This window comes from Staurois parvus, unplaced genomic scaffold, assembly GCF_062004578.1.
Source record: "Staurois parvus isolate SC_StPar_1 unplaced genomic scaffold, SC_StPar_1.0 ptg000434l, whole genome shotgun sequence".
NCBI lineage: Eukaryota > Metazoa > Chordata > Amphibia > Anura > Ranidae > Staurois > Staurois parvus.
Window position 1 is genome coordinate 1,888,109 of NW_028318230.1, and position 20,511 is coordinate 1,908,619.

A 20,511-nucleotide genomic window follows, 5' to 3' on the forward strand; every position below is an offset into this window, starting at 1 on the left:
GGGTTCAGTGTTGGGACCCTTACTTTTTAATATATTTATAAATGATAAAGGGTCTGGGATTAAAAATCCCATTTCAGTCTTTGCAGATGACACCAAGCTGTGCAGTGGAATAACGTCCTTACAGGATGTCTCCAATTTACAAGCTGACCTTAATGCACTGTTTAATTGGGCAACTATGTGGAAAATTAAGTTTAATGTTGATAAATGTAAGGTTATGCACTTAGGAGCTAAAAATATGCATGCATCATACATACTAGGGGGAGTACAACTGGGGGAATCTATGGTGGAGAAGGATCTGGGGGTTCTGGTAGATCCCAAGCTTAATAATGGCATGCAATGCCAAGCTGCAGTTTCTAAAGCGAGCAAAATCATGTCTTGTATTAAAAGAGGTATAGACTCCAGAGAGAGAGATATCATATTACCCCTGTAAAAATCATTAGTAATACCTCATCTGGAATATGCAGTTCAGTTTTGGGCACCAATTCACAAAAATAACACTGGGGAACTTGAGAAAGTACAGAGAAGGGCAACTAAACTGATATGAGGCATGTAGGAGGAAAGATTAGAGGAACTGAATTTATTCTCTCTTGAGAAGAGGAGATTAAGAGGGGATATAATCAACATGTATAAATACATCAGTGCTTCATATAGTGAACTCGGTGTAGAGCTATTCACCCTGAGGTCATCACAGAGGACAAGGGGGCACTCTTTATGTCTGGAGGAAAAGAGATTTATTCTCCAAATATGGAAAGGTTTCTTCACAGTGAGAGCTGAGAAAATGTGGAATAGCCTACCTCAAGAGTTGGTTTTGGCCAGCTCAGTGGATTGCTTTACCCAACTCCCATCCGGCTGTTGTAAATAAACGGCCAGACGGTGGCAGTGCAGGGTCGGGTGGCTGTTTATAAACGGCCTCCCCGCCTTCTGCTTGTGCGCGCATCCACCGGACACAGTGGAACACCATGAGGTCCCGATCATGTGATCATTCATTGGCCAATCAGTGATTACATGCAGAGTAGTAAGCAAGATGTCACTTCTGACATCATTGCTTACTACGTGTAAAATCTGTGAATGATCACAGAGGTCACATGGTACAAGGCTATTCACAACAGCCTTGTAACATGTGACAAGCTGTGACCAATCACAGCTCGCACAGTAGTTCTCAATGGCTGCAAGAATGCAGCCAGAGAGAAGGAGAAATGATTGCTTTTACAGCCTTTATGGGTGTAAAAGCAATCAGTGTAAAAAGAAAAAAAAATCTTCATCACCCCCCACAAGTAGTACAGTGTCACCATGATGACACTGTACTGCTACGGTGACAGTACGTTAAAAAAAAAAAAAAAAACATAAATAATATAAAAAAATAAAATAATAATGTAAAAAAATGTTTAAAAATTATAATTTTTGGTTATAAACAAATTTGGGTTATTTTTTTTTTTACTAAAAAGATAACAGAATAAATTTTGGCCAAGATTTATGATGAAATATTATTTATTTTATTTTAAAATTTTATAAGAAAAACACTTTTTTTCAAAATTTTTGGACATTTTCATTTACATAGCAAAAAAATAAAAAATCCCAGTGGTGAATAAATACCACCAAAATAAAACTTTATCTGTCTCAAAAAAATGCTAAAAAATTCATATGGGTACAGTGTTGCATGAACGCTCAATTGTCATTCAAAGTGTGATAGCACTGAAAGCTGAAAACTGGCCTGGACTGGAACGGGGTAAAAGTGTCTGGACTTGCAGTGGTTAAAAAAGGCCTGGCTTCTTTCCTAGATACACAGAATATAACTGGATACTAACATTTATAGGTAAAGTTGATCCAGGGAATATCTGATTGCCTGTCGGCGGATCAGAAAGGAATGTTTTCCCTGCAGGATCGAATTGGATCATGCTTTGCTGGGTTTTTTGCCTACCTCTGGATCAACTGTGGGTATAGGATTATAACTTTTTCTTATGGTTGAACTGGATGGACTTTAGTCTTCTTTTCTGCCAAACTAAAAATGTAACGACCATGTAAGACTAAAATACAAACAATTTATTTGTTACCCTTTTCTTTCCAATTCAATTCCCCCCGGCCACCCCCCCTCACCATTTTGTTCCTTGCATTTCCCTCTTTTTTATTTATTTCAGATACTTATATAGCACTGTCAATTTACGCAGCACTTTACATATATATTATACATTCACATCAGTCCCTAACCCTCAAGGGGTGTACAATCTAAGGTCCCTAAATCACATTCATACATACACATACTAGGGCCAATTTAGACAGGAGCCAAATAACTTACCAGCATGTCTTTGGAGTGTGGGAGGAAACCAGAGTACCTGGAGGAAACCCACGCAGGCACAGGGAGAACATGCAAACTCCAAGCAGGTGGTGCCATGGTTGGGATTTGAACCGGCAACCCTAGTACTGCCAGGCGGACATGCTAACCACTTAGCCACTGTGCTTTTTTTGCCTTTTATTTCCTTTTTTGTTCTCTGTTTGGTAGTATATATTATTCTGACTATGTTTGATTCTTCAGCCCAACAACTCCCACAACCCTGCAACCCTATAAACGATATAGGGTCTGGGAGTTGTGGCATACTATTGTGAGATCCTCCCTTGGGCATCTGTTCTTGTCGGTAAGCAAATTTTTCAACCACCTGTGCAATTTATGGTGTTTGGTATTTCACTTTATTGCATTGTTCCTTGCTTTATGGTATATGTTATGTTATTGTGTTTTATTCTAGACGATTCTTTTGCTCATTTCTCTTCCTGAGGAAGCAGTATAGACTGCGAGACATGGGCGCATACTGTACTCCTATATTGTATCATCTGGAACCGTCCTTATTAACCGGTGTGATCAGTGACTTATCTGGGGAACTCTGTGCAACCTGATATAAGCCACAACTTGTCAGCTTGCAATTATTGTAATAATGTATCTTTGTGTTAACACGTTTAAGATGTGTAACAAATAAATTGTATTTAAATTATACATGGTTGGGGGGCGCATGTGCGGCCAGGGATGATGGCAGACGTGTTCTGCTGAGCTCCGCTCATCCCCGGCCAGGAGTGACTCACCCGCTTCACACTGCTGCTGATCTTCTGCCTCGGGTGAGTCACGTATCACCGAGCACCCGGCCCAGCACCAGGGAGAGGCTTCTATGGGGAAGATAGGGCGCTGGAAGCCCCCCTCCCCGCAGCCTCAGGACCCGCGGCCCTCGCCACTGCGGCGCTTCCTCTATAGGCCGCAATCCCCGGCCTCTAGTATAGACAGAGGTCCGAGGAACGATCCAGGACCTCTAGCGGCCGCGGAGGGTACTGCACCCTGCCTAATTTCAGCACAGCTGCAAACCTCTGCTCCGATCCTTCCACAAATGGGGGATCACGACCCCCAATCGAAAGCAGGAGAGGCTATGGACAACCCTACTCCAGGGTATCTTCCTGCCCCTAGTCCTCAGCCGACAAAGTCGTCCCCTCCGCTCACAATCTCCGCGTTAGACGACAAGCTGCAAATTTTTCTACGAAATATTACCGCTTCCATAGCCGCTGAAGTGGGAAAATTGGCTAATGAGCTCAGAGGGGAAATAGCCCAGATTGGGGACCGCACGGATAAATTGGAAAGTAAGTTTGACGATTTGGTGCAATACGTTTACGTTTTGGAGGAAGACAACGCCTATCTGAAACATTCCATTTCCCAAATGCAACTCCAGCAGGAGGACCTGGAAAACAGGGAACGGCGCCAAAATATCCGTATACGTGGTATGTCCGAATCCGTTGCTGATGCCCAATTGCACCGCCATCTACTGTCCTTTTTCATCGCTACTGCCCCCATGGTTCAAGAAGCAGATTGGCGGATGGATAGGGCTCATCGCTCTCTGGGCCCTAAACCAATTGAGGGAACCAGTCCACGTGACGTTATAGTCCGCTTTCACTACTTCCAAAGTAAAGAAGCCTTACTTTCAGCAGCCCGCCACAAATCTTCCTTGGAGTTTAAAGGTGATAAACTCCAACTCTTCTGTGATCTTTCTCCGATTACTCTTGCTAAGCGGCGTGCTTTGAAGCCGATCACCACACATCTTCAGCATCATCGTGTCCTGTATCGTTGGGGGTTCCCCTTCAAGCTGGTGGTTGTTAGGGACAACACCCATGTTGTTCTCCGAGATCTTCAAGAGGCAGAATCTTTCCTTAAGCAGTTGGGACTCCCACCTCTACTGGATGATATGCCCTCATCGCCGCCTACTCCATCCCGTCCTTATGCCACCCCTTCCAAGATATGGACACCGGTCCGCGGAGGTCGGAGGAGACCCACACGCATACCGCAACGTCCACGCCCTTCCCGATCAAGCGATCCTCCTGCCTGAGGATTTTCAGGGGTGACCTTTTGTGGCGAATCTGGTGCTGTTTTGTTCGGCCATGGCCTTGCTGGGTGCATTTTATTTTATTTTGTTTTTGTTTCTTCTGGCCGGGTTTGACGTCCTCCCGGAAGTGTCGGATGTCGTGCTGCCCCCGATACTGTCTAGCCACTGGCCTAGACGACTTGGGCTTAGTTGACGTTCCCAAGTTTATATCCTCGCGGATACCTGTTCTTCATTGTGTATTTTTTTCTGTTGTGTTTTTTGCATGTTTTATGTTTTCTGTTTTTTTTTTTCTTTTTACTACATCGATGGTACTTCATCCATTTGTCATGCTAATACATGTGGCCCAGTCACTGTTATTTTATAATGGCTTTGAAGTTTCTGTCATATAATGTTAAGGGCCTCAACTCTATTCAAAAAAGGTGGATGGCTTTGAAGGAATTTCGATCCTCAGGAGCAGACATCATTTTTGTCCAAGAAACCCATTTCAAATCTACAGGCTCCTTTCGTTTTGCCTCGAGATTTTTTCCCTGAGCCTACTCGGCCTTTGACCCTTCTGGGAAAGCCGGGGTGGCAATTTTGATTGGGTCACATTGCTCCCTTCGGGTCGTTTCCTCCAAAGTTGACCGACAGGGTCGTTTCATTATTTTGGAGTGTATGTTTGGTGAGACTCCCCTAGTTCTGCTGAATTTATATGCCCCTAACACGGGTCAATTGCAGTTCCTATCCCAAACACTCGCCGAACTGGATTCCATTTCCACTTCGCAGGTGATAGTTGGGGGAGATTTCAATCTGATTCTTTCCCCCCATAAAGACAGGAAGGTTCTTTTTGAGTCCACTCCCTCGAAGCGGCAATGCTCCTCTTCAAAATATTTTCGTAGATTGATTAGGGAGCATCGTCTCTTTGACGCATGGCGGATTAAACATCCTCTCCATAAACAATTCACTTTTTACTCTACTCCTCACCGTAGTTATTCTCGCCTAGACCATTTTTTCGTTTCTGCCCCATTGCTTCCACTTCTGGTTTCTTCTGATATTAATCCCATCACTTGGTCCGACCATGCCTCTTTGACTTTAAACCTTTTTTTCCCCCCTGTTATATCCAAACCCTGTCATTGGCGCCTTAATGAGACCTTTCTTTCCACAGACCATCTTAGAGATGAATTGTCGCAGGGACTTGATGCCTACTTCACCCACAATGTTGGCTCCGTAACCTCCTCCTCAACTCTATGGGAGGCCCATAAGGCGGTTTTTCGAGGGCTCTGTATTTCTATGGGTTCTCGTTTAAAAAAGTCCTCGGCGAGTGCTAGGGCTTCCCTCATACAACAGCTATCTTGGGCGGAAGGACGGTTATTGGCTAAGCCGTCTATTCCTGGGCTCCAGAGGGTAACTTCTCTACGGGATCAAGTTAAAGCTCTTGACTCCAGTAAAACTGCTCAATCCCTCCTTTGGGTTAAGCAGAAATTCTACGAATTTTCCAATAAGCCCCATCGTATGTTAGTCAATCGTCTCAAAGCTCAGTCCCCTTCTACGATGCCTGACCTACTAATACAGCCAGATGGAAGCCCCACTTACGACCCTCGGGTTATAGCAACTCTTTTTGGCTCATTTTACGGGAAATTGTACAACTGTTTAACCCCGGACCTGCATCCACCCCTCACACAGTCATTATTTGATAATTTTTTTGACGCATTGTCACTCCCGAGAATCTCACCTTCAGACATTGCCACCCTTAATGCTGACATTACACTAGAGGAATTATTGGACACAATCAAACTTCTCCCTTCTCGTAAAGCTCCGGGACCGGACGGATTGCCCTACTCCTACTATAAAACTTTTATTGGTATTTTGGCACCGCATCTCCTCTCTCTATATCACGATCTTTTTAAGGGAATTATACCCCAGACCGAATTCTCCCGTGCATATATCTCGGTCATCCCTAAACCCGATAAGGACCAGTCTATCGTGGACAACTACCGCCCCATTGCCCTACTCAATTCTGACTACAAGATTTTTACCAAAATTTTGGCTAACCGATTGTCCGGAATCATCTCCAAGATCATACATAGGGACCAAGTGGGCTTTGTACCTGCCAGACATGCCGCAGATAACACTAGGAGAACTATTGATCTGGTTGATCTGGTTAACAGGTCCTCTACCCCTACTGTGTTATTAAGCTTGGACGCTCAAAAAGCTTTCGACCGTTTAAGCTGGCCTTATATGTTCATGGTCTTGGAGAGATTTGGTTTCAAAGGTCCATTTGTAGCAGCGCTGAAGGCCCTCTATTCATCCCCCCTCTCGCAGGTCAGATTAGCTTCTTTTCTCTCGCCTCCCTTTCAGATGTCAAACGGTACACGTCAGGGCTGCCCACTCTCTCCTTTACTGTTTATTCTTTGTCTGGAACCTTTGGCCATCGCTATTAGGTCAAACCCGGATATTCGTGGGATACAGTCACATTCCCATGAGTACAAATTATCGTTATTTGCAGATGACATTCTTCTCACGCTTACGAGTCCCCATACTTCTTTACCGATTTTGCATAAGACCTTGAAACAATTTGGGGCTATTTCAGGTTACAAAGTCAATACGTCCAAAACTGAGGCACTCCCAATACATGTCCCGCCTATCGTTCTGTCCTCGCTTCAGGAAGCCTTTCCCTATCGGTGGTGCACACACTCTTTAAAATATTTAGGTACTAATATTTCTCTTTCTTACCAATCCATATACGAGGCCAATTTCCCCCCTTTGTTCATAGCAATTTCTCGCTCTCTGAAACAATGGGATGCCTTGCCCATCTCTTTCCTCGGTCGCATTAATGTTCTAAAAATGACCGTGTTACCCAAACTCTTATATCTGTTTGCGACTCTCCCCGTTCCCGTCCCTATGTCCAAGCTTCACTCCCTTCAGAAATCTTTCCTACACTTTATCTGGCACAATATGCGACACAGGATTGCACGTTCTGTTCTGCTCTCTCCGCGTTCTAGGGGAGGTTTGGGAGCACCGGATATAATCAAGTATTATTATGCGACTCACCTTTGTTTTCTTTTGTCATGGTCCACGCAACACCCTCCCAATACATGGACTGAGATTGAATCTTTACAACTGTCCCCAGTTCATCCATGTTCCCTCCTTTGGTCAACCGCGGCAGTGGATGTCTCTTCCTTCCGTCATCTATTCCTTGGTCCCATGCAATTTTCATTGACGGTATGGCAGAAATGTAAGGCTCAATTTACTCTGGCCTCTGAATGCTCCCCTCTGACAAATATCCTCTATAACCCTAACCTGCCAGACAATACGGCCATATCCCGGATGTCTCTTTGGGTGGTATCTAACCTTTTTCAATTACGTCACTTGGTACATCCGGTGACTCGTAAATTACATTCATTCTTGGATCTCCAGAAAAAAGCTTCTTTACCTCCTCATCACCTATATATATATTTCCAAATACGCCATTTTTTCTCTACTTTATCATCCTCATTGATTCTGGGGAAGCCTACACCCTTCGAACGTTTATGTATGTAGGGCCCCCACCAAAGGGGTATCATCTCCAATACTTATAAAATTCTTCTGGACGCATCCCCTTTATCTAATGAAACTCACCTTTATATGCGTAGGTGGTCTCAGTTTGTACAACGTGATATTGATTTACTAACGTGGAAGAATATTTGGGTAAATGCATCTAAATCTTCTGTCTGTGTGGTTTTTAAGGAAAACATTTACAAGATTATGATGTTATGGTGCAAAACACCTGAGGTTCTTCATGCTTTCAACCCGAGTGCTTCTCCTGTCTGCTGGCGCTGTGGTAGGGATTCTGGTTCTCTCTATCATATTTTTTGGACTTGTAAATCTATTGTTCCTTTCTGGGAGGAAGTCCGCTCCTTGTTGCAATCAATGCTGCATGCCTCGCTCCCTTTTGACCCTCTGCATTTTTTGCTAGGCTTGCCATTCCCAGGTCTATCTAAACCAGCCAGAAAACTTGCTGCTCATGTGCTGACCGCGGCCAGGAGAAGTATTCCTATGGGTTGGTTATCTTCTACTCCCCCTACAATGCTGACTTTGTACAAACTTATTGCTGAAGTAAGACGGATGGAGTATTTGACTGCCTTACATAATTGTTCATCTGCTGTATTTGAGTTGATTTGGCTCCCGTGGGATTCCTTCATTTCCTCTTTGCCGGCCTGAATCTAAGATCCTGATTGTTTCCGCACTGATTTTGTATGACTCTGTATGACTCTATTGGACTTGATTATGTGTAGTTATGCCATCGATGTTTTTTTCTGTTATGTTTATAAGTTTACTTATTTGAAAACCAATAAAAATTGTTATTACAAAAAAAAAAATTATACATGGTTGTTGTTCCTTGGGTACCAACATAGTCTATAAGATTTGGAGTGCTTGTGCTTCCTTGTTTTGTCATAGTCATTTGTGGGATGATGGTACCCCCTTTATTATCTATTAATCAATTTTGTTTGAGGCACACTTAAAGACTTTCTAAGCAGCATACTAGTTAGTGAGCAGCATTTCTGGTATGTTCTGGAATATTAACTAGTATATAGAAGACTTGCTGACAATAAGGTCACCTTTCAGTAACAAATCTATTGAACCACTTTCCTGAAAGTTGTCTTTGAAACAAAAGTGCAAATTAGAATAATAAACCCATTGTTAGTGGCCAAACATCCTGCAGCCCAAGATATGGAGCAAAATGATTCCCTCCTATACATTAAAGAAAATATATATTAAGAAAATATGTAGTCTGCCATTAATGACCTTTACTTTTGAAAATGGTATCCCCTGGCAGTCATGCTGAGTTGATATTTGGAATATTGTCAAGAATTCTAACTTGATTCCTGGGGTCAAAAATGGCAGTCTCCATTTTTTCTCAATGTACGTTTCTTCAAAGCCATAATTTAAATCTGGTATATTTAAAAAGAAGGACTGTATTTTAACAATAAATTACTAACTATAGGCAATTAACACATGTATCTATGTTCCTTGTGATCAGAGAACAGCTGACTTGTATCCCAGAATCTGAAACCTTTGAACATTTTGTATCTGACCCTCCCTTCAATACAGTGCACCAAAAGTACAGTTATGTTCTATAAAGCAAGCGGTCTGTGAAAGGGTTTTGACAGATGTGAGCAGTGTCTGTCAGTTTCTTGAACCATACAAAAAGTAATAGTGGGTTGAAGGTGGTGTTGGCTATAACAATACTGAAAAGAGTAATAAAAACTGTTTTGATCAAATGATAACAGCACTTGCTGTTGAACCACAATGATTAAACCATGCCTATTCCCAGGTAGCCATACCAATGTTTCTTTTTTCTGTGATACAGTGTGTAACTAAAATACTATCCACTTCCAGCTACACTAGCATTTCTATTTTTCTTCCATAATAAGGATGTTGGCCCATAAAAATGCAATGCCTTCACTTTTGGTCAAGATCTGAAGCCACCTCTGGTAAATAGTTTTTTTTTGTAATAAAAGAAAAACATTTCCCAACAAAAAAACTACAAATCCACTCTTGGTAAACACATCCCTGTGCTTTTAAACTTTATATTATTGGCTATCCCTTCGAAGAAGGGTACCAGTGAAAGTGGCAAAATTGATAAATAGTGGTGCACCCACAATAAAATGTTTTTGTGTACAAACATCAGCAGTACAGTAGTTTTACATATGGATTTTAACTGCACTGAGTAACTGAATTGTGCATGCATCGGTTCCAGAAACTTTGTTGATTTCGCAGGTAAGCTACTTCTTTTTAGTCACAATAAATATACTCAATAAAGTAGGTATGACCAATATTAGCAAACGCATCAACAGAGGTGGCAAAAATGGATGTTGTTTTCAAATGGTTTGCAAATGAATATCAGGCTGATTCATCTATTTTAGGAGCCCAACAATAACGACTAGCTGTTTCATCTTCACAATCACAGCAGGAGTTCCATTCCAACCTTCTCATCAAAACACTCTTTGGTTGCTGCTTAAGATTTCCCTCTATACCTAACACAATTTAGTTGAAGACCCATGAAAATAAATGGTTTTGTCAATAATGATGGTGAATACTTGCAATGGTGATGGTCACCCCTAGATTGCTAGGGATGGAAAGGGTCAGGATGGTTAAAAAGCATTTAATGTCACGGGTTATGTTCTCCTGCACTATTGAGTGTGTCTCTTTGAGGGTTGTAAAAACAAATTTCAGCCGAGACAGTTTGAAAGTTTGCAGTGCCATTGTGTTTAATAGGTATACATCTAGGCACACACAGTCGAGGTTCAACATGCCTAATGCATATTATACAATAGCCTAATAAAGACGAGCCCATTATTCTGGTGCCAAACTCAAAATACGCTAAGTTCACGGACATGATGAAAAACATTTTATCACTCATTGCTGTAGTTTTCTCTTTTACAGTATATTAAAATAAAATACCTAAACCACGTTCAAAAGCAGCCGAGAAAAACATAAACATTCAACATAGTGTTGACATTTTATTTTAATGCAAACATCTGTGGCAATCAAATCAGGAAATCGTAGGATTACTAGAATGTGTGCAGAATTGTGGTTTGCTGAAAATCCATACTTTCCCACTGGACCAAAACTAACTAGGTTCAAGTAGGAAAAAAAAGTTGAAAATATATTGAGAATTCTGCAGAAAACAAATGCATTGCAAGCAATGATTTGCAAATTTGACCTTTGTGACATATTATAATGTGAAATACTGTGCATATAGGCAGTATTCTCAGTGACTGGTTCTCTTTAATGATAAAGGCTCTTACCAGACATCCTCGGCATCTTCATCACACTCTGCTCCAAACTGACAAATATCACAGGTTGATGTCTCCTTCTGACTGGTCTCTCCAGAACCTTCATTGGCTGTAAGATAAAAACATTATTACAATAAGCGCTGCAGGTGAATTTTAATATTCATTTTTGGGGAGATAAATACTCTATTGGAAAGCTATGGAAAACACAACATACAATATATTCCAAAACCTGAAGATATTATAAAATCAGCCATATTAAAAATAATACAGCATTTATAATTTCTTTAATATCATGTCAAGTGGTACATACTGTACACTGCAATCATAGGAATGTGTTTTATACCAATATTTGTCATTTACAGTATATTGGATTCACCATTTGACTTTTGAAAGTAAGGATTGGAGGACATTAGTTTGGCAGTAGTAATTGTAAAACCTCTAACCTTTCTAATTTTCCTAAGCACTTTTTATTAGTACATGAAGGAAATGTAACAGGGTATGCATTCCACAATTGACAGTTTGATTTTGCTTTCAAACGTGGAGGTGACTTCCACTCTAAATTACTTGAACTGAAACTGAAAATTACCAACAAAAAATAATTCATAAACATAGAGACCTGCATATTTTTTTTGGATCAAAGTACAGACTAGTGTTAGCAAACAACCATAAGAAAGCATTTGGTGTGACAAGTTATAGTCCATTTAAATTTAAAGTGGTTATGTACAGCTGCTGAGTCCTAGGAAGCTCTTAATGAGGTAATGAATTAACAATATAACTATGAACAATGACAAAGTAACCAAACAAGAGAATGCAATTAACCTGTTCATAATAAATAAGTAGGCAATGTAGATGGCTAAAATACAAAACAGTCACATATAGCGGGCAAAGCCCACTTCATGTGACAAGTGGTTAATATGACAGCAAACAAGGCTTTTATCAGAGTTTGTAGTTTTAAAAAATATATTATTTATTCATGGCAACAATTTGCAATACATAAAAATAATAGTGGCACACAGTGCTCAACAGCCACAACACATACATGACCATACAAACAGATTAAGAACAATATGAAAATTACATCCAGACATCAAATATGCTGTGTGTATGTATCCCCTGCAGAGCGCTAATCACAAGGATATATGTATGTGAATCAACTCGTAGTTGTTAGTCCAACACTGCAGGGTCTACATACATACATGCCCCAGGGCACATTAGCAATAGATGGTTTCAGTACTGATGTTACTCTAGGAGGGAAGTTAGTCCCTAGATGATGGTATGACACTGACGCTATTCAGGGGCAGACCCAAATTCATCAACCACAGTCTCAGGATGAAAAACTGATGGGATCAAAATATAGCCTATAGGTTAAATAGGTGCAAAAATAATGCACAATAACTGCAAATTAGTTGTCCCAATCCAAGGAAATAAAAAAATAAGTCAGTGTATGACTAGTGGGTATGTGTACATATTAGCATTGACATGGCTAATTGGAGCAGATTAGCAGACGCTGGGATAGCGGATGTCCCATATGGTATAGCAGTGGATATCCAAAGTGAAACAATAAGCAGCACAGAACTTCCACCTCAATGTCCATCCAATGGTGGAACAAGGCCCATGGCACAGTGTAGGGTTTTCAAGCTCACTGATGGTGTGGTACATCCCAAAGAGCTGAAACAATCATAGTCCACCTGGCCAGCAATGAGCAGCTCTGTGCAGTGTTGGAAGTTGTAATTGTGATAATCCCACTGCTGGTCAGGGCAATAAGCTACAATCTTACCCCTCCACAGTCGTCTCCAGTATGTTGTCTTGTATGGCCAGCTACAAGTGGGCTTTACCCACTATGTGACCATTTTGTATTCTGTTTGTTTATGGTTTAGACAGCAACACTAACATAGTGATAAGGCAATCCGTTTTCTCAATATTCCCTCTTTTTTTTTAAGTATAGTTCAAATGTAGATGGCTAAGTATGGTGGTATAGATTATGATTACCTGATGTATGGAATAGGTACAGTGTATTCATGTTACAGACTAGATACATATCAGAAATAAGGCTGCCAGGTTTTCCAATGTTCAAAATAATGCCAGCACCACTGCCATTCTTTAACTCAGCCGTTTCCAACCTTTTTATCCAGAGGAATGCTTGAAATATTTTTTTAGGTCATAGGGAAGCCCTGACAAAATTATGGGGTTATTTACTAAAACTAGAGAGTGCAAAATCTGGTGCAACTCTGAATAAAAAAAATCAGCTTCCAGGATTTGCCAAAGCCTAACTGAACAAGCTGAAGTTAGAAACTGATTAACTACCATGCACGGCTGCACCAGATTCTGCATGCACCTGTTTTAGTAAATCTACCCCTATATCTACAGGTCTTGGTTATTTCAGCTATAGATATAATTGTAAATTAAAGACTATAGAACAGGTGTCACTAAATGGCAGACCATGATCCAGACCTGGACTGAATGACAGTCCTATCTGGACCGTGGCTCCACCACCCAGCAGTCTGGGTGTCTTCTTTTGACTGATAACCTCCCTTCTCTGCTGCCACCGCTGACTCAGCTTTCATCCCTGCAGGCACTGGCAGGCAGAAGGCATGGCACACCCAGACAGAGAGCCCAACCATTCCAAGCTCACAAGCCGGTGGCTGGCCACCAGGACATGGGGCAGTCCCAGCAACCAATCATGCGCCAGCAGACAAAAAAATCTGGGCAGTCCCTCTCCCAGATACTCGACTCCTCCCACCCACAAACCGCTTTGCACGGTAGGAGTGAAAAGTTTGGAGAGAGGCTATGATTGGAAAGGGGAAATGGTATGCAAGGGAGGGGGCTTTCATGTAAAGAGGAAGAAAGGGGGGCTGTGAAGGGACTGGTATACAAGAAAGGGGAGCTGTGAAGTGACTGGTATACAAGAAAGGGGGAGCTGTGAAGGAACTGGTGTACAAGAAAAAGGGGGGCTATGAAGGGACTGGTATACAAGATGGGGGGGGCTGTGAAGGGACTGGTACACAAGAAAGGGGGAGATGTAAAGTCACTAGTATACAAGAAAGAGGGGGGGCTGGGAAGGGACTGTTATACAAGAAAGGGGGGCTGCGAAGGGACTGGTATACAAGAAAGGGGAGTTGTGAATGGGAATGGTATACAAGAAAGGAGGGACTGTGAAGAGGACTGGTATACAATAAAGGGTGTGGTTGTGAAGGGGACTGATATACAAGAAGGGGGGCTGTGAAGGGGATAGGGGTGCAAGGAAAGGGGGGGCTGTGACAGGGACAGGAGTACAAGGAATTGGGGGCTGTGAAGGGGACTGGGGTGCAAGGAAAGGGGACGGCTGTGAGGGGGACTGGGAAACAAGAAAGGGGGCTGTGATGTAAGGTGAGGGCTGTTATGTGAAGGGAACTGAGATGTAAAGAAGAAGGCTGTGATGTGAAGGGGTGACAGAAGACACTGATGTGAAGGTGAGGGGAACTGTGATGTTACATAGTTAGTCTGGCTGAAAAAAGACAAAAGTCCATCCAGTTCAACCATAGAAAAAAAGTTAAAATCCTATACCCACAGCTGTTCCAGAGGAAGGCAAAAAAAACCCAGCAAAGAACGATCCAATTTGCTCCTGCTGGGAAACAAATTCCTTCCTGATTCCCCGAGAGGCAATTGGATATTCCCTGGATCAACTTTACCTATAAATGTTAGTATCCAGTTATATTTTGTGTATCTAAGAAACAATCCAGGCCTTTTTTGAAGCAATCCACTGAGCTGGCCTGAACCAACTCTTGAGGGAGTCTATTCCACATTTTCTCAGCTTTCGCTGTGAAGAAACCTTTCTGTGTTTAGAGATTACATTTCATTTCCTCCAGATGTAAAGAATGCCCCCTTGTCCTCTGTGTTGACCTCAGGATAAATAGCTCTACACCAAGTTCACTATATGAATCACTGATGTATTTATACATGTTGATCATATCCCCCCTTAATCTCCTCTTCTCAAGTGAGAATACATTCAGTTCCTTAAATCTTTCCTCATAGCTGAGCTCCTCCATGCCTTGTATCAGTTTAGTTGCCCTTCTCTGTACTTTCTCAAGTTCCCCAATATTCTGTTTGTGAATTGGTGCCCAAAACTGAACAGCATATTCCAGATGAGGTCTTACTAATGATTTGTACAGGGGTAATATGATATCTCTCTCTCTGGAGTCTATACCTCTTTTAATACAAGAGAGGATTTTGCTCGCTTTAGAAACCGCAGCTTGGCATTGCATGCCATTATTAAGCTTGTGATCTACCAGAACTCCCAGATCCTTCTCTACCTTTGATTCTCCCAGTTGTACTCCCCCTAGTATGTATGATGCATGCATATTCTTAGCCCCCAAGTGCATAACCTAACATTTATCAACATTAAACCTCATTTGCCACATAGTTGCCCAATTAAACAGTGCATTGAGGTCGGCTTGTAAGTTGAAGACATCTTGTAAGGACGTTATTCCACTGCACAGTTTGGTGTCATCTGCAAAGACTGAAATGGGATTTTTAATTTCAGACCCTATATCATTTATAAATATATTAAAAAGAAAAGGGTCCCAACAGTGAACCCTGGGGTACACCACTGATGACCCCAGACCATTCAGAGTATGAATCATTAACCACTATTCTCTGAATACAATCTTTTAGCCAGTTTTCTATCCATTTACATACTGATTTTTCCAAGCCCGTAGACTTTACCTTACACATTAGCTGTGTGTGGGGAACTGTATCAAACGCTTTTGCAAAATCCAAGTATACCACGTCCACTGCCACCCCTCTGTCCAAGGTTTTGCTCACCCCCTCATAAAAAGAAATCAGATTTGTTTGACAACTTCTGTCTTTCATGAATCCATGTTGTCTGTTGCTTAAAATATTTTTTTTCCAGCAAGAACTCATCTACGTGGTCTTTTATTTAACTCTCAAGTATCTTTCCAACTATAGAAGGTAAACTAAAAGGTCTATAATTACTTGGTAAAGATTTTGACCCCTTTTTAAATATTGGCACCATATTGACCTTACACCAATCCAGTGGTACTATGCAAGTCATTAAAGAGTCCCTAAAATTTAGAAACAATAGCTTTGAAATGACAGAGCTCAATTCTTTAAGGACCCGTGGATGTATGCCATCCGGTCCAGGTGCTTTATTCACCTTTCTACTGTCTAAATATTTTTGGATCATATCAATTGTGAGCCAATGTGGATCATCTGGAGCTGTGTCAATACCATGCCCATTATGGACAAGAGCTCCCCCATGCTCCATTGTATACACAGAGCTAAAGAAGGTATTAAATAAATTTGCCTTCTCTTTGTCCCCAGTCACCCACTCTAGATTATTTTGTAAAGGGCCTACATTTTTTACTATTAATATATTTGAAGAATTTTTGGGGGTTGGTCTTGCTATCTTTTGCAATCTGTCGTTCGTTTTCAATTTTTGCAGCCTTTATTTCCTTTTTGCATATTCTGTTATACTCTTTGTAATGTTTAAACGATGATAGTGTTCCTTCATTTTTATATTGAATAAAAGCTCTTTTCTTATTATCTATAGCCTTTTTAACTTTGGCTGTAAGCCACATAGGTTTGATTTTTAGCCTTTTAAACTTGTTGCCCATGGGAATATATTTTGCAGTGTGTTCGCATAGTTTTTCTGAAAAACTCCCATTTCTGTGTTGTGTTCATCAATGCCAGTATTCCCTCCCTGTCTAAGTCTTGGAGAGCAGCTCTCATCCTTGGAAAATTGGCTCTCTTGAGATTGAGTGGTTTTATTTTTCCCGTATGTGCTTGCTGTTTAAAGCTAACAATAAATGAAATCATTTTGTGGTCACTGCTACCCAGTTCTTTTATATGGACATTCGTAATAAGCTCTGCATGGTTTGAGATTACCAGGTCCAGCAGAGCATCATTCCTAGTAGGGGCCTCTAAGAACTGTACCATAAAATTGTCCTGTAGTAGGTTTAAACATTTTTGCCCTTTAACTGTTCCTGAAGTACCATTACTCCAGTCAATTTCCGGGTAGTTAAAATCCCCCATTATTATCACTGTCCCAGCCCTTTCGATCTGTGCAAGGAGCTGAGTTTCCATCACCTCATTAACACTGGGAGGCTTATAACAAACTCCAATGATTACCTTTGTAGTACGCACCCCCATGTGCAGATCCACCCATAATACTTCAGCCTCATCACATTCTCCATCAACTAGGTCCTCTTTCACACTAGCTCTGAGATCACTTCTCACTTAGAGACAGACACCACCACCTTTCCTATTTACTCTGTCTCTCCGAAAGAGAACATAGCCAGGAACATCAATGGCCCAGTCATGAGAAGAATGAAGCCAAGATTCAGCAATACCAAGTAAATCATAGTTCTCTTCATGCAACTCACCTATTTTACTTGGAAGACTTCTGGCATTGGTGAACAACCACTTTAATGCATTGACACCTTGTTCACACATATTTTGCATATTTTTTATTTTCATACAAATGGTACCAATTCCACTGGTTGTTTGTAACATGGGAACTTTCTTATCATCTGCCATAGCCTTCCCCCCATCTTTCCCCATTCCACCCACCAATAAGTATTGACCCCTGTCTAATCTGTCTACCCCCTTATAATCTAATTCTCCCTCCCCCCTCAATCCTAGTTTAAATACTCCTCTAGCCTTCCCATAAACCTCTTCCCCAGCACAGCAGACCCCCTTCCATTTAGGTGCAGACCATCTCTAGCATATAGGTTGCACCCCAATGAAAAGTCAGCCCAGTGCTCTAGAAACCCAAATCCTTCCCTCTTACACCAGGTCTTCAGCCATGCATTGAGTTCTCTAATCTTCCCCTGTCTTTCCTGAGTTGCACATGGCACAGGTAATATTTCAGAGAATATCACCTTGGAGGTCCTTCCGTTCAACTTGCAGCCTAGTTGTTTAAATTGATTCTTAAAGAGCCTCCACCTTCCATGTATTCTGTCATTGGTTCCAACATGAACCAAGACAGCTGGGTCATGTCCAGCCCCTCCCAGTAATTTATCAACCCGGTCCACCACATGCCGAACCCTGGCACCAGGGAGACAGCAAACCATTCGATTGAGGCTATTCTATCAGTCCTTCTGATCATAGAATCCCCTACTACCACCAGCTGTCTAGGACTTCCTGCACTACCCTCACCACCCCTCCCAGATGGTCTGCCCTCCCAGCTGTTAGGGATAGCAGTGACATCCAGGGCTGCCACCCCTGAGCTTGCCACCCCCACATCTTCACCCAACTTGGCAAATCTGTTTGGGAGCTCAAACCCAGGGCCAGCCTTCCTTTTCTGTGAGCCCCTACCACTCCCTCTCATTACAGTAACCCATCTTCCTACCTTATAATCCTTATTAGCCCGTACGCCCTCCACATCAATCCCATTAGCTACCTGCTCAGAGAGCAGAAGACCCCTTTCAAGGTTGATAGTTCAGATGTGAGGTGGGGGCTGAGGATACTAATGTAAATGGGGGAAGTCTGTGATGTGCGGGGGGCTGTGGTGTGAAGGGCAACTGGGGACATTGAAGGAAAGGAGACACTGTGATTGTAAAGGGGTGCTGTATTGTAAAGGGGGGTTGTGATGTAACAGGGGCACTGTAATGTAAAGAAGGGGCTGGATTTTTTTTAATGGCGTGCTGTGATGTAAAGGGGAAACTGCATTGTATGGGCTGTGATATGAAAGATCTGGATCATAGTACAAATATGAGACTCAGACTGTGAATTTTAATTCCATTCCCCTGCTATGGAACATTGCATATCTACAATATTTGACAAACATTGCAATTTTTTTTTCTTTTCTTTTTTATTTTTTTTAATAGTAAAGCTCTATTAGAGTTTTTGGTACAAGGACAGAGTACAGAAGCTGAAGTGCACAGTGGGATACAACTATATCAATTTGGTTTAATGAAAAGCTCCTAATCCACAAAACCCAAAGTCTACACAACAATGTAAATTAATTTAATGTTGTCAGGAAACAGCTAGATGGGCCATTATGAATAAGCAGTGGTAGTGTAGGACTATTTTGATGTTTCCACCTTATATTATTGTCCCCTCTTCAGATTCAGAGAGGTTTTAGAAGCAAAGAAAACAGGGCTCTGGTTTGAAAGATACACATTCACTAATGTGAAGGTTTGTCTATCTATTTAGCATTTCACTAGTAAGAATCTACCCTATGGGTCACAAACCTCCTAAATTAGTCAAACAGGTCATGAGCTGTGGCTAGTGATGCAACCCCTCTTTCTATTCTCAATAGGTCATTACTCAAGAACTATAGAGAAAAATTGTTTGGTAGGCATGGAAGGAACCAAGGAAGCTTTAAAGTGTGGAATTTGCAATCACCTTTTAGGGCCGTTAAAACCCTGTACATTAAGAGAGTCAAAATGTATTCACAACATATTTAGCCAAAAGCAGAAGGGTTAGAAGAGACCATGGGTCCATCTCTCCAGTGGATCTCCAGTGGGAGGGGTATGAAGTGGAAGGTTGTCGGATGAGTAGGAAAATCTAGAACACAAAATTATCAGTAGATGCCATTAGGGTAACTGTGCCATGGCTGCTACAACATTGAATGGATAGGAGGGAGGGGTGTCAGGAAGGATCAATGATAAGAACAAAAATGGGGAGGAGGAAAAATAGGAAAATGGGGAACAGGGGGAAGGTGTAGAGGAAAGAAGGAAAGAGGGGGGATGGGGAGAAGGAAAAAGAAAAAAACAGGAAAAGGAGGGTAGTAGCAAGGGACAAAAAGAGAAATTAAGGAATAAGGCACAAAAAGTGGGGAAGGGGAGAAGAGGTGGGCTGGCAATGGGGGAGTGGGTGTGTGCTTTACAATATACTGATGCATAAGAATATACATTTGCAGATTCTTTTGCATAGTAGAAGCTGAGGCATTGCAGCTCCAGGCATTAGTACAACTGAGTTGCAGGGATAGCTGAATGAGTCCTGGGTGCAGTCCATTTGTTCCTAGGGCCAGACAGTAAGACTCGGAAACAACAAGTACCCTCTCTCAGTGAAGCAAGGAAAAATATATAAACATGATGTAGTGAACTCCAATAAACCCCAGCAATGGTGGGGGGTGGGGGTACTGAGGAGTGTGGCAATCGAGTAGTGAATCCTGGACACAAAACCTTAGGTCTGACAATTACAAGCAGTGAATGCAAACTTGCAGAGTAATTTAACAGTAAAACATTTACAACTAGAATCAGTAATGATTACAAAGCTTAAATGAAAATTACAAATGTCCAAGAAAAGAAAAACAGACACAATTCCTTGCGATGATGTTTAGTGAAGGGTCCCATTACAGTGGTGATCAGAGGGAGAGATGTACTTTTACAATGGTGAAGGGAGAAGGGCAACCTTACATTATGGTTAGTAAAAGAGGTGTCCTCTTACATCTATGTTTG

At 41.7% G+C, this 20,511-nt stretch overlaps 1 protein-coding gene across 2 annotated transcripts in view; it reads right to left on the reverse strand.

Annotated features, from left to right (window-relative positions):
• TMEFF2 (transmembrane protein with EGF like and two follistatin like domains 2) overlaps window positions 1–20,511 on the reverse strand; it is a 924,328-nt gene that overhangs the window by 454,705 nt on the left and 449,112 nt on the right. For both annotated transcript variants that reach the window (XM_089687684.1, XM_089687685.1), the window contains exon 5: window positions 11,120–11,216. In XM_089687684.1, the coding sequence (XP_089543810.1) occupies window positions 11,120–11,216 (97 nt within the window). The remainder of the gene's footprint in view (window positions 1–11,119; window positions 11,217–20,511) is intronic.